The following is a 15,755-nucleotide window of genomic DNA, read 5'->3' on the forward strand; positions in this document are numbered from 1 at the left end:
AACACAAGTTGTTTTGTCAGGAAAGGAGGAGAGTTATGTAGCTCCAAATTTCCTAGTAAATTTTGACAGAATGGAAGTAAAATAGGAGTATAATAGCTAGAGTCTGAAGGGTCAATTTAAGCACATGTAAGATATGGGTAAATAGCAGGTTCTTGTACAATCCCGCTTTATTACTGGACAAGTTAGATGGTATTCCTGGACAAGTGGGTTATGCATCAGTGGACACCAGACAGCATGTCCCTCTCATTTTACCTCAAGATTGTCCTCAAGAATCCAGTTGCATTCCTACAAGCTAGACAGGAGCTAGTCTTTTCTGCTTGTGTTTATTTTTCTTTAAACTCATTTTTGTTTGCAATTCACGCCTATGTGCTGCAGAGGTTCCCTGTGGGGATAGCTCTGACTGCAGGAGATAGCAGACTTTGCGGAAAGTCATTCCAGGGGGTTGGCTGTCTGGCAGTGCACCTTCTGGACAGCCTGCATGTTTGGATTGGGGCTCAGAGACTATTCCCTTGGGAGCTTGCTCACCCCAGGTTCGTCTACTAGTGGGTTTGAGCGCAGGCTGTGTGGCTCCATGGAGGTGTGCCTGGAATCAGAGCTTACTGTGTCCCTCTGTCTGTCTGCAACCTTTAAGACATAAAGAGCCACTTGGACCCGTTTTCGAAAAGAAAAAAAAACTTGGAGCCGCAAAACCATTATAAAACAAATCTAACACTGCATATATTGTTTCTTATCTTAATGCTATATACAGGATCACTAAATTGAAAATAAAATCATTTTTCCTACCTTTGCTATTTGGTGATTTCATGAGTCTCTGGTTGCACTTTCTTCTTCTGACTGTGTATCCAATCTTTCTTCCTTTCTTTCAGCCTCCTGTATGTTTCCTCTCCTCCAGACCTCATTCTCTCCCCCAACTTTTTCTTTCTGTCTCCCTGTTCCCCCTTCTTTCTGTCTCCGTGCCGTCCCCCAAGCCACTCGGTTTGCTGCCACCGCAATCGGGGAACAGCCCCCAAGCCACCGCCGTCCCAAGCTTTCCCTGCAGAAGTGTTGCGCTGACCAGCATTCCGCTCCCTGACGTCAATTCTGATGTAGGAGAGGCAGTTCCGGGCCAACAAGGCATTTCTCCTCATTCCATCCAGCCTGAGCCCCATCTCTCCTTGATCCAGCATTTCCCTTCTGTGTCTGTCAGAATTACCATTCCACCTATTTTCCAGCATCCCCCTTCTTTGTGTCCATCTCACCTATATCCCTATCTCACCACTTTTTCAGAATCTTCATTTGTCTCTGTCCTTGTCTTTACCCCATGTTCACCATTTGCCCTTTCAATGTCTTTATCTCCCCCCCACACACACACACTTTTTCAGTATTACTTCTATGTCTCTATTTCACCTCCTCTTCATGTCCCCTCTGTATCTCTATCCTTATTCAGTAGGTCCTGCTTACCCTTTCTCTTCTTTGTGTCACTATCTCCATTTTCAGCTTTCCCCCCTTTTCCATTGTTAATGCAATCTTTCCACCCTCCCTCCACTCCGGCCCAGCCCAGTATGAAATATTTCCTTTTGTTTCCCTCCCCTCTCTCTTTCTCTCTCTCTTCTGCTCCCTCACCCACGAGTCCTGCATCTGGCCCTCTCCCTTCTACCTGCACCTGGCAAAACCCCCCTGCTCCGCGGCTCTCTTAAGCAACTCGTCAGCAGCGGTGATCAAGACAAGCTGCCGACATCGAGGCCTTCCCTCTACGAGTCCCGCCTTTGTGGAAAAAGGAAGTTGAAACAAGCGGGACTCGCAGAGGGTAGGCCCCGACGTCAGAAGCTGCTGCTGAGTTGCCGAAGAGAGCCGCGGAGCAGGGGATGTGGCCGGAAGCAGGTAGAAGGGAGAGGGAGATAGGAAGGCTGTAGATCTCCGGAGCATGACATCGACCCCGGCCAGGATGATTTCTTTTTCAGGCACCTTACAAGTCCAGCGTCGCGGCGGGAAATAGCCACGCTGAGCAGTGAGCTCAGCACTACACAGATGAAAGCCTTGCTTGCTGATTGGTCCGGCGGCCCCGCCCCGCCGTGCCGCCGGACCAATCAGCAAGCAAGGCTTTCATCTGTGTGTGCTGAGCTCACTGCTCAGCATGGCTATTTCCCGCCGCGACGCCGGACTTGTAAGCTGCATTCCTGCGTGACACACTACCGGAGCCGCAGCAGAGGTGGAAAAGAGCCGCATGCGGCTCTGGAGCCGCGGGTTGCCGACCCCCGGGCTAGACCATACAGTACTTTAAAGCAGAAATAGGTGAACTTAAATTTTATGCATGCCTCCATTGACAGCCAATGCAGTTGTCGGTAGTAAGGTGTCACATGATCAAACTTCTTCAGCCCAAAAATCAGTTTCACCGCTGCATTTTGCACCAATTGTAATCATCGCATATTCTTTTGGGAGATTGCTAAATAGGTGATGTTACGGTAATCAAGTTGACTCGGTACGAGGGATTGTACCAGGATTCTAAATGCTGACATATCAAAATATGCTCTAATGGATCGAAGTTTCCAGAGAGTGAAAAAGCCCTTTCTGATTAAGGAATCTACCTGGTCCTTCATAGTTAAGCATTGGTCTAGTGTTATACCCAATACCTTCATAGTAGACTGAATAGGGTAACTGAGGTTATTGATGCATAGCGGTGGTTTGGTGTCAAGCGGGTGTGGCGAAGCTACAAAAATTTAGTTTTTTCTGAATTAAGTTTCAGTTTGAATTCAGTCATCCATTGCTCCATCAAATTTAGTGCTTCTGATGCCTTGGGAGTAATTTCCGAGAGAGAGTTAGTGAATGGAATGATGATCGTAAAGTCATCTGCGTAACTGAATAATTTTATCCCCAGCTGGGTCAATTGCACACCTAATGAGTACATGTAGACATTGAAAAGCAATGGGGATAGTGGTGATCCTTGCGGTACGCCAGATGGATTGCTCCAGGTATCGGAGAGATCATAATTGAAACATACTTGATAGGTACAGGACATAAGGAAGCCTCGAAACCAGTCCAACACCTCTTCCTAATACCAATTGCATCTAGGCATTGTAGCATTTTCCCATGGTCAACTAGATCAAAGGCAGAGCTCATATCAAATTGCATGATCAGAGCATTAAAGCCCTTACTAAACAAGAGACGCAGATTATCTAAGATAGCTGCAATTACCATTTCTGTACTGAACAAAGGTCTACAACCAGATTGAGTTTCATGCAAGAGAGAGAACTGATCTAGATATTCCATCAGTTGGGCATGTACCAATCCTTCCATGATTTTTACAATAAATGGAATGGATGCTACTGGTCTATAGTTGGTTACCAGTGCTGATGATTCTTTGCTATTTTTTGGAATTGAGGTTATTATTATGTGACCATTGTTAGTGAGGAACTTTCCATTTTGTCTGCTGGTATTTCATTTCCTTGTATGTTAGCTATTTGATGACCATTAGTGTCATTTGTCAAACAGTTGTTTCTTAGGTTTTTAATTTTTGAATCGAAATGCTGTGCTAAATCATTTGCTGTAGGTGATTTAATATTGTGCACGAGTTGAGTGTGGCTTGTGGTGTCAAATAAATTCGTAACCAAGTTGAACAGCTCTTTTGTATTGATTCCTTTCGAACTAGTGCTAGATAAGTTGATTTTAGAAGAGTAGAATGCTTTACGTTTGTCTTTTATCAGTTGTTTGTAGATTTTTATGTTAGATCTCCAGTTGTTACGGTCTGACAATTCTCCTGTTTTTTTTCCAAATTCTTTCTAGTCGTCTTACTAGTTGTTCCATTTTTAGAAGTTCGGTGTCAAACCATTTGTTATATTTATTTGCGCAGCTTTTGCTATTTCGTTTGGGGGCAATTTTATCTAAAGTGAATGTGCTAGTTTCCATCCAGTGATCCCAGAAAGAGACTCCTCCTATTTCCGCTTGTAGTTCATATTGTGACCAATATTCTTCTGGCTTTATATAGCCCCTTGTGTGATGTTCTCTTTTTATCCTTGGATGTGTTTTAGATTTTAGATGAGTCCAGATTAATTTGAAATAATAAGTAAAGTGGTCAGACCAGATATCGTGATACCAGGTGCCATCAGTTAGAGAGATGGCAGGGTCTAAAATTTCCTTTGTGGATACAGCTACTACATCTAAGTGATGACCTTTTTCATGTGTTTGTGTGGGCAAAGGGAGATTGTAATTGAGTAGAGATAGAAAGTTTTTAAAGTCTTTCGTATCTGGATTGTCCTTTTCATCTAGGTGTATGTTTATGTCACCTGCGATGATATTGTAAGAAGGAATAATTGAATTATGTAGAACAAATTCATAAAAGTCCTCTTTGGCTTTTGGCCAGCTTTTCGGTGGGACATAGAATAATATGCAAGGTAGGGATTCTTCTAATTCCTTATTGCTAATTTTACGTCAATATGATTTACCCTGTCTTCTTGTGGGTTAATTATGTGCTTGATTGATAGATCAGGGTAGTGGACTGAATGTAATTGTGGATAGAGTGTTAACATATTTGATGCTACCGCTTATTAGATAGATTAGTAAAATCAATAGTCTGATACCTACTCTACCACACACTCTCTTAAAGTAGTGTATTAAGTCCTACTCTGGTTAAATCATTTTCTTTCACCTCTCGCTGTTTTTTTCAGACCTTAAATATGTATTACCTGCCTCATATATGCAGACAATGTGCAACTTCTTTTGCTGTCTCAAATCTAATGATTCATTAGTCATCTCTGACATCTCTTACAAATTAACCTTGCATGTAAAATAATGTCTTATGTGAAGAAATAAGTGCTTATATAATGGTCTGGAAGTACACAAACATGAAAGTATGTAGCATCAGTTCATAGTTGCAACTGTTGTATAGTAAACTTGCAAACAATTGCAGGGGTTGAAGAGGGACAGAGTTTAAGACTTTGATGTTATAAAATGTTTGCATCCACATAAACTTGAGTATGCCATGTGTGCCTGCTTCAGCACATGTGGAAATGTCTTACCTTTCTGGTGGCGCAATTTTATAAAGGCACATATGGGACTAGATTCTAAAAATGGTACCTAAAAAAAAAAATCTTCGCCGATATAGAGTGGCGCAATTTTATAAAGGCACATATGGGACTAGATTCTATAAATGGTACCTAAAAAAAAAATCACCGATATAGAATAGCGCAATTATATAAACAGTTCTCAAAGTTAGGTGCCATTTATGGAATTTTATTCATAACCTGCCTATTAGCTAGGTGAGGAACAAAGTAACCTACATAATCAACAGCACAAAATAGGGCTTAGCGCCAGGAATTGTGCCTAAATTTAGGCACAACTGAAACATGATGTAAATCCTCACATCAAAGAGCGAAACCAAAACTGTGGCTGTGACGTTCTTGATATCAGAGTTTATTGTAATGATTCTTCACAGGTAATTCAAATGATGCAGATAAAAGTTAATCCATACAACACGCGCTCCTTATATTGGCGCTGCTTTAGTCACACACTATTGTATGCTTTATAGCATAATTATATCATGTGGCATTTGGAACCCTGAGGAGGGCATTCCAAGCCACAACACGGATTTTGTTGGTTCCCTACCACAGCTCCTTGATTTATATTGTATATATTAACTTTTACCTGCATAATTTGAATTATCTGAAGAATCGTTACAATAAATTCTGATAAAGTACATCACTATCAAGTATCACATCAACAGGGTTTTTTTGCTCTTCGGTTTTCCCTTGGTGTTCTTTGGATTCTATTGGTATATTTTTGGGGTTTTTTTAACTTTTGTAAATACTCGCATCTAAATTAGGGACAGACCTCCACCCCCATTATTTTTTAACCAAGGACTATTGCAGGAATACCCCAATCTGCCCATGGCCATGCTCTCTTTTTAGAAATGAGCATAAAATTTACGCACCTATATTTACACATGTAAATTTTAATTCCTATTAGTACCAATAATTGCTTGATAAGATCCCAATTATGAGTGCTAATTGGCTCATTATTAAATTGTGCAAGCACCCAAATTTGTGTGCGCAATTTATAGAGCTTTTTATAGAATTTGGAGGATGATGCCTTTCTAAAATAGGCACAACATATGCATCTATGTGACTCAACAAACTGTTATAAAATTACCCTCAAAAAAGCTGAATTTGCAAGTAAGTCAAACAGAAAATATGGTGTATGATGCAAACTAATATAAGACACGAGTCCATCAATCTCTAGCTGTTTGGTGAAGCTTAAGAGACAGTAAAATAAAAATGTTTCTGTAAAATGTCAGATGACAAGCAAATGATACTTCATTTTCAACCACAGTTTTCTCAAGACTTCATTAATTTATATAATAATTTGCAGACTGTGCATTATATCTTTCTCTGTTGGGCCTGATATTTCTACTCTGTCATCTCTTGCTTTTCTCCGATTGCCCTCACAGTGTGTAAAAAAAGGTTATTAACTATAAGTGATACCATGTTGGTTGATCTGATGTATACATTATCTCTCAGATGACAGTTTCCATCATTAGGAACAACAATCCCAGCTAGCTTGCTGTCAAGAGCTAAGTGCGAGGTCTGATCTGTCATCAACAGAAGTAAGCGTATAGCTTCTTTACGCCATCCAATCTCTCCCTAAGGTTAAAAAAAAACAAAAACATATAAGAACCAAAATCATTCTTTTCTTCTTTAAAACAGTCTATTAGTAAATTTACAAATCATAGCAAATTTTATCATCAAATAAAGGTATCTTTTTTTTTTTTTTTTTTTTAATCAGTCTATTCTGGTCTTAATTAATATAGATAAAAGATATTTTCTTCTGAGTGAAGCAGTATAAAAGCTATAATAAACAGCTCCCGCACTCACTTTCAATATACAAAATAAATAATTTAATATCTTCTTTTTCAGTCTTTCTTCTTTTAAAATTCTCATCATTCTTTTTAAACCACAATAAATAAAAAATAAATATTTTTTAGTGACTTCAGCGGCTACACAAGCATCATATTTCATGTAAAGCTTGAGTCACATCGTAGCCAGCCTCCTCATCAGCCACAGTATCTATATTTTCATTATAAACTTATTTTTTGAAATTTAAAGCCTAGGTTGACTTATCTTAATAATATAGCCCCAATTATTATATTATTAAGATAAGTCAACCTAGGCTTTATATTTCATAAAATAAGTTTATAATGAAAATATAGATACTGTGGTCGATGAGGAGGCTGGCTACGATGTGACTCAAGCTTTACATGAAATATGATGCTTGAGTATAGCCGCTGAGGTCACAAAAAAATATTTATTTTTTTTATTTATTGTGGTTTAAAAAGAATGATGAGAATTTTAAAAGAAGAAAGATGAAAAAGAAGATATTGAATTATTTATTTTGTATATTGAAAGCGAGTGCGGCAACTGTTTATTATAGGGTTTTTTAATGGCATTTTTAAAGACATAGGTAAATTATTTTTTGTTGAATAGATTAAAGAGCAGGATTATCATTAGTGTGCCTTTGGAGTAAAACTAACTTCTGACTGACACAATTACTTATTTTAAGCCATAGTGATCATGTGATTTATCTGACATTGAGTGTAACACATACATCACTTTAATTCATAGGAAAAAAAAAAAAAAGACATTTTATTCAAAAAGACAAGTGATTAAGTTCTGTTCTAAAATGATTTTTGGTGGGGGGGGGGGGAACTATGCAATAATTTAGGGGCTGCTACAAAGGTGGCATTGTATAAAAGTATGAGTATGTATTAGCTGTGGCTATCAGGTATGTTTGAATTATTAAATATTGGAGATGGAACATGAGTAAGGAGGTAGAAGATACTGGAGGAGAGCGAGAGAAAAAGCTCTTAATAGGGATGGGCAATTTATAACAGAAGTGGTATTACTTACTTTTTTCTGTCCTTTTCCATCGCTGGAAAAATAAACCAGGTAAGGTTTTCCCGCACCCATTGCAATCCATGCCCTTCCACCACCTGGGCCAATCTCCCTTGGTCTAGCAAGGTCTAGCAAGGTCTGCTCTCGCCCACTGCCTTGGCCATGGCTGTGACAATTCTCCAAAGTCTTGCCCCTGCCTCTCTTGCCTTAATAGATCCTTACTAGAAACTATGAAGGCAGATGAAGGGGGAGGGGGTGGTTTGGGAAGAGAAATATAGGTGCTTGGATTGTAGAGCGGAGGGAACCAGAAAATGTTCTCCGTCATCTCCTGTGATGATACAAGGGGGAACAGATCCCAAACAAAACCAAAACAAACATTCCCCTAAATCAGTGGTCCCCAACTCTGAAGCCTGTCGAGTTTTCAGGACAGCCCTAATAAATATGCTTGGGGCAGATCTGCATTCTTATCATCTTCATTACATGCAAATCTCTTTCATGCATATTCATTAGGGTTATCCTGAACCCTGACTGTCTGGTGGTCCTCCAGGACAGGTTTGGGAACCACTGCCCTAAATAACTTAGGAAATCACTCAAAATGAAAATACTTTCAGGCTGCCCAGATGAAATTTAATGTGGACAAATGTAAAGAGATGCACATTGAGAAGAATAATCCAAATCATAGTTATGTGATGTTAGGGTCCACTTCAGAAGTTAACATGCATGAAAAAGATCTATAGATAAGTCACTTTGCTTTCTCCAAAGCTAAGCAGGCATAATATTCTCACATGTGAGACTCCTAAGCTGCCAGGACCATGAAAGGGTTGGCAGGAAACTTGGTGCTCTAAACAGAAGTGGGAAATGAAGGTATGGATTGAGGTCCAAGTGGCCAGTTTGCCGATGTCCTCAATAGAAATAGAGCTGAAATGAGCTTCTGAAGCCACATACCGTGTACATTATGAGCCTGAGCATACAGTATGCATAGGAGATATAGTCTGCTAGCCAAGTGGAGATGGATCTCTTGGTTACAGAACTCCAAAACTGTTAAGGTGGAAAGTCACAAAGAGCTGAGAAGAAAGATCCAAGTAGTATAGAAATATAGAAACATGATGGAAGATAAAGAGCAAATGACCCATCCAGTCTGCCCATTGTGACAAATCCAGGGCTAGTTCAGGGTTTTCTCCCTAAAATAGCCAGGATTTGCACTATGGTATGTTTAAGGAAGACAGATTCTTGAGGCAGGGACGTGTTGCCTGCTTCATTGTATGAAGTTCCTGACTCTTGTTTTCCCGCCCTAGCTTAGGGGGGGTGGTTTAGAGCTCCTTAAAGTTAGGATCAAGTTAAAGAGCAGGGATGGAAGCTACAGAGAGCACAAGAGCTTCAGAGAAAGTGGTTCTGACAGAAGACAGACCAAGTGCCCAGCTAAGGGTTAGCTGGACTTGTGTACTAGTGCTGAACCTTTAGAATGGGATTTGCAGGAGTTGGGTGAAATTTCTCCTAAACCCAGCTACTGAATTTACCTCCTTGCCAGAAGCCAGGGAAGGGGTGGAAGCCATGCCTTTAATCTCTGAAGCTGTTGAAGCTATACAGGTTGTTTGAATCTGTAAGTCTCTCTCTCATTCTACTTACCTGATTTTTGTTTTGTGAAATAAGAAAGCACAGTGTTCTGGGAAAGCACTTATAAAAGCAAAAGTATGTGAATTTGTCTCAGGCTGGTAGCAGTTTAATTTTCCATCTGGGCTTATTATTGTGCTCCATTCAGCTGTGGTTGCTCAGTGTGGTTGCCATGGAGACCAGTAGCAGATTGAGGTCTGCAGGCTGGGAGCTATATACTGTCATGTTTGCTGCTAACGTTTTCCACCATTCTCTGTATGAGCCAATCTATGTGATGTTTAGAGCTGCTTAAGGATATCATAACACTCCTAAGAAATATATTGCCTGCTTTTATCTGCCAATTAAGAACTGTGGCTAAAAGCCTTGAGCACTCCCGTTTCACTGCCTGAGTATGGGGAGGTGCTGATAAGAAGAGCTGGCAGAGACTGCCTGAATCACGTCTGTGTAAACCAGCTCAGCAATTATCTCAGGCTGGGAATTACAACCCAGAACATATCGATTTTGGTAAAGCATTTATTTTGGTTTATTATTCTGCTTTTTGTTTTCTCATTGGAACTGCCCAGTGAAGGTAACTGGGACAGTTTTGCCAAGTTTGCTTTTTGTTCAGCGACTGTGACCAGTGTGTTGAAATTGGACTATATTTGCAATGTTCATGAGAATTATCAGTGCTGTGTGCCAGGAACATTGACACAGTGTGAAAGCCTAATTTGCCCAGTGGCCTTAATAAACTTATATTTTGATTCATGATATTCTGAATGGTAGATTGGTCATTACTTACCTATACCTACCCATAAATGCACTGCTAGGCGGTGACCTAGTCCTAGTCAAAATCCTGAAGGGGTCCTCTATCTACAGGGGTCATGCTGGGAGTATTGTTTGTCATTGCCAAAGCGCCCAGGGGTAACACCATCCGCAGTAAACATTATCTCTTTCTTTCTCTGAGATCCCACGTGCCTATCCCAGGGACAGATTCTTCAAACTTTTGACAACTACAAGAACGAGAGGGCATTCCAAAAAATTAAAAGGAGACAGATTCAGAACCAATGCTAGGAAGTTCTTCTTCACCCAACGGGTGGTGGACACCTGGAACGCGCTTCCAGAGGGAGTGATAGGACAGGGTACGGTATTGGAATTCAAGAAGGGATTGGACAATTTTCTGAAGGAAAAGGGGATAGAAGGGTATAGATAGAGGACTAGTATACAAGTCCTGGACCTGATGGGCCGCCGCGTAAGCGGACTGCTGGGCATGATGGACCTCAGGTCTGACCCAGCAGAGGCACGGCTTATGTTCTTATGTTCTTGAATTCAGACAGTCTCTGTCTCCACGCATCTATCACCCTTTCAGTAAAAAAGTATTTCTTTAGATTACTCCTGAGCCTGTCACCTCTTAATTTCATCCTATGTCCTCATTCTTTTCAATCGATAGACTCGACTCATGCACATTTAAGCCATGTAGGTATTTAAACGTCTATCATATCTCCACTCTCCCACCTTTCCTCTAAAAGTATACTTATTGAGATCTTTAAGTCTGCCCCCATACGCCTTATGATAAAGACCATGCACCATTTTAGTAGCCTTCCTCTGGACAGACTCCATTCTTTTTAATATCTTTTTGAAGATAGTGTCTCCAGAATGTTACACAATATTCTAAATGAGGTCTCCTTTTTCCTACTGGCCATACCTCTTCCTATGCACCCTAGCATCCTTTTAGCTTTTGCCATCACTTTTTCAACCTGTTTGGCCACTTTAAGATCATCACATACAATCACATCCAAGTCCTGCCCTTCTGTCATGCACATAAGTTCTTCACCGCCTAAACTGTACCGTTCCCTTGGGTTTTTCTAGCCCAAATGCATGACCTTGTATTTCTTAGCATCAAATTTTAGATGCCAAATTTCAGACCATTCTTCAAGCTTCACTAGGTCTTTTTTCATGTTATTCACACCATCCAAGGTGTCTACTCTATTGCAGATTTTGGTATCATCCGCAAAGAGGCAAATCTTACTTGACAGTCCTTCAGCAATATCGCTAAATGTTAAAAAGAACAGGCCTAAGAACAGAACCTTGAGGCACACCATTGGTAACATCACTTTCTTAAGAGATCTCCATTTACCACTACATTCTCATCTTCCACTTAACTAGCTCCTGACCCAGCTTGTCACTTTAGGGCCCATCCCAAGGACACTCAGTTTATTTATTAGACGTCTGGGTGGAACACTGTCAAAGGCTTTGCTAAAATCTAAATATACCACATCTAGTGCACTCCCCTCTACCCAATTCTCTGGTCACCAATCAAAGAAATTGATCAGATTTGTCCGACAAGACCTACTTCTAGTGAATCCATATTGTCTCTGGTCCTGTAGTCCACCGGATTCCAGAAACTTCACCACATTCTCTTTTAAAAGTGTTTCAATTAATTTGCGTACCACAGAAATCAGACTTACTGGCCTGTAATTCCCTACTTCTTCCTTACTTCCACTTTTGTGTAGAAGGACTACATTCACCCTTCTCTAGAGTGCCACTCTTGACTCTAGAGAAGCATTGAAAAGGTCAATCAGTGGAGTCACCAGAACTTCCCTAAGTTCCTTCAGCACCCTTGGATGTATACCATCTGGCCCTATTGCTTTGACTACCTTTAAATTTAGCTAGCTCCTCATGAACACAATCCTCTGAAAATCGATCTGGTCTACCACTCCATGTCCCTATTCTCATTTGTCTTCTGCGGTCCCACTCCGGATCTTCAGCCGTGAACACAGAACAGAAATATTTGTTCAGCAATTCAGCTTTTTCTTTATCAGTTTCTACATATTCCTCCCCTTCATTTTAGACTTTCACAATGCCACTTTTGCACTTCTTCCTATCACTAGTGTATCTAAAAAATGTTTTGTCTCCTCATTTTATCATGTCAACTATTTTTTCTTCCATTTGTATCTTTGCTTTCCTGACTTCTCAACCAGCTTCTCTTCATTTCCCAGATATTTTTGCCTATCTTCCTCTTTTGTAGTTTATGAAAGCTAACCTCTTATTCTTTACTTTCTCAGCTACTAATTTTGAGAACCAAAGTGGCCTTCTTTTCCTCTTACTTTTACTTACTTGCCTCACAAAAAGATTTGTCGCCCTTACTCCTTTCAGTTTTCCCCCACTGCATTTCTACTTCTTCTAGACGTTTCCATCCAGACATCATTTCCTTGATAATCTTCTATCAGAACAAAGTTAGATTTAAAAAAAATCTAGAACCTTTACTTTGAATGAGCCCTCTCTATACCCGCCTTAATAATACACCGTACTATGCAGTGATCACTGGATGCCAGATGATCACCCACTGTAACATCAGAAACACTTTCCCCATTTATAAGCACTAAGTCCAGTATGACCCCATCCCACGTGGGTTCCATTACCAACAGCTGGAACAGTTCTCCTTGTAGAGAATCCAGGATCTCTCTACTGCTAGAAGAACCTGCAATAGAGATACACCAAATCAACATCTGGCATGTTAAAATCACCCATTAGTAAAACTTCTCCTTTTTTTAGATATATTCTGAAGGTCTACTATTAAATCTCTGTCCACTTCTTCTGTTTGTGAAGGAGGCCTATATATCACACCAATGTAAATATATTTACCATTCCCTCTCTCCAAATTGATCCACAGTGCCTCTTCCTTGCCCTGCAGTTCCTGCAATTGTGTGGCTTTAATATGAATGTGATTGGGGGAGTACATTTTGTTAAGAAGAAATTGGCTTGAGTGTATGGAGTGCATAACAACGTGGATGCACGATAATAAGCTAGTTTTGAATATAAAAAAATCAAATGATGTTTGTTGGAAATGATGAAATCTTGTTAGAGCTGAAGGAGCTGAAGATAAGAGGTGTGGTCTTTACCATGGCATCACATATCAAGATGTTAAGGGTGATTCTGGATGCACAGCTTTCCATGAAGACACATATTTTACAAGTTGTCAAAGGAGCATTCTTTCAATTATGATTATTGTCAAGAGTGAGAAATATGATGTCTAGGTTGGATTTTTAAACTATGGTGCAGAGCTTGGTATTATCCAGATTGTATTGTTCAAACTCCATATTGTTAGGTATTACAAAAAAATAAAATCAAAGCACTCCAAGTTGTGCAAAATGTAGTGGTGAGAATGATTACAGAGGTGACATGGAATGAGTATATAACGCCAGTACTGAAAGTCTCCACTGAGTTGCCAATTCAATGTAGAATTGAATACAAAATTTTGATGGTTGTAAGCAATCTATGGGGTAGCACCATGGTATCTAAAGCAAGAACTGAAACATTATATACCATCTAGAATGTTAAGATCTGAATCTGCCATGAGGCTATCAATAGAAGTACAGTGGAACCTTGGTTTACGAGCATAATTCGTTCCAGAAGCATGCTCATAAACCAAATTGCTCGTATATCAAAGCAAGTTTCCCCATAGGAAGTAAGGGAAACTGCTTTGATTGGTTCCACCTCCTCCCCCCCCACGAGGCTACCAGCGCTGCTCCATTCTCCCCCCCCTTGAGGAATCAGATGCTGTTCCAAACCCCTCCCCACGATCCAGCTTCCCCCCCCTGCGAACCAGCATCCCCCCCGCTCGCGTTGCCCCCCCTCCACCGCGATCCTACTTTCCCCCCTCCCCGAGCAGTCAATGACACCCTTTACCCGATTTGGCACCAGTGCCGGTGCCCGAAGAGCCTCCCTCTTCTGGCGCGGCTGGGCGGTGCGTCGGAGATCCTCCTTCTTCTGGTCTGGGCTGAACTGGCTTTGAGCATTTGCGCATGCTCAAAGCCTTCTGGTCTCGCTCTCTCCGAGATTGAGAGCAAGACCAGAAGGCTTTGAGCATGCGCAAATGCTCAAAGCCAGTCCAGCCCAGCCCAGACCAGAAGAAGGAGGATCTCCGACCACCGCCCAGCCCAGGCTGCGCCAGAAGAGGGAGGATCTTCGGGCACCGGCACTGGTGCCAAGTCAGGTAAAGGGTGTCATTGACTGCTCGGGGGGGAAGTAGGATCGCGGTGGAGGGTGGCAACGTGAGCGGGGAGGGGATGCCGGATCGCTGGGGGGATGCCGGATCGCGGGGGGGGGGGGCATCGTACTGCGAGGCAAGCTCGGTTTACGAGGCACCAAGTTTGAGAAAGTTTTGCTTGTCTTGCAAAACACTCACAAACTGGTGCACTCGTAAACCGAGGTACCACTGTACTTGGTGAAACCCATTACAAGACGATGCAAGCAACAGCCATTTCTGTGGCGGGTCCTCTGAAATGGAATGCTCTGCCAGGATGTTTGAGGTTATGTAAGAACAAGATGCCTTTTATGACACAATTAAAAACACATCTGTTTGTGAGAGCTTTTATTAGGTTTAGATTTTGATAATCTATTTTATCTAAGGACAAGCAGGCAGCATATTCTCAACATGTGGGTGGCGTCACCAACGGAGCCCCCTAGCGGACGTTTTCGCAAGCAGAGTTGCTCGAAGACCTTCAAGCTTGCGATTGGCCCGCGCATGTGCGCGTGCCCCTCCCGCCCTGCCTAGGGCATGCAGCTTCTGAGCATGTCCTCAGTTCTCTGTTTTCCATGGAGCCAAAAGCACTGTTCCCTTGCTTCGCGCGATCTCATTGTCCCACTTGCCCCACGGCTTATTTGGTTAGTTTCTTTTGAGTCGCTGTGCTCGCGTCTTTCATTTTCTTTATTTTTATTTTTTTTCAGTTCATTTATTTTTGACCGGGTTCCAGGTCTTCCTTTGGCCGCCTGGCCTCGCGGGGCTACGGCTCTCTTTTTTCTTATGTCCCGGCCTCGTTCCGGATTTAAAAACTGCACTAAGTGCAACCGGATTATCTCCATCACCGATCCTCATCGTTGGTGTGTGGAGTGCCTGGGTGCAGAGCATTGCGCTGAGTCGTGGCCCCCTTTGTGCGACTTTACAACCGCGGGCTCTTCATAGATGGGTGGCCAAGATTCTCCAACTCTTTGGCCCCATGGATCCTGCGGGACTGGCCTCGAGCTTGGCCTCGACGCCCTCATTGTGATAAGTCAACGTATAATATTGTTTTGATTATATGTGTTTACATGATTATGTATGTTTTCTTTGTAAACCACTTTAGACAAAAAAGAAGACAAACTACTCCAATTGATTTTCATCAAAAGACAAACATCAAAATAGTGGAGTGGGCATATAAATTCTTCAACAAACTTCTCAAAGCACTCTCCAAGACATCAAAAAAAGTTTGCATAAACATCAAATGTGCTGGCTGAAAAATAGTATTGTAATAATATTGGAAAGGTGGA

General features: G+C 41.4%; 1 protein-coding gene across 3 annotated transcripts in view; it reads right to left on the minus strand.

Annotated features, from left to right (window-relative positions):
- The window catches only part of ITGB8 (integrin subunit beta 8), a 153,188-nt gene that overhangs the window by 64,259 nt on the left and 73,174 nt on the right, over positions 1–15,755 (minus strand). For all 3 annotated transcript variants that reach the window (XM_033930923.1, XM_033930925.1, XM_033930924.1), the window contains one exon: positions 6,453–6,611. In XM_033930923.1, coding sequence (XP_033786814.1) covers positions 6,453–6,611 — 159 coding nt within the window. The remainder of the gene's footprint in view (positions 1–6,452; positions 6,612–15,755) is intronic.

Source organism: Geotrypetes seraphini, chromosome 2 (genome assembly GCF_902459505.1).
Source record: "Geotrypetes seraphini chromosome 2, aGeoSer1.1, whole genome shotgun sequence".
NCBI lineage: Eukaryota > Metazoa > Chordata > Amphibia > Gymnophiona > Dermophiidae > Geotrypetes > Geotrypetes seraphini.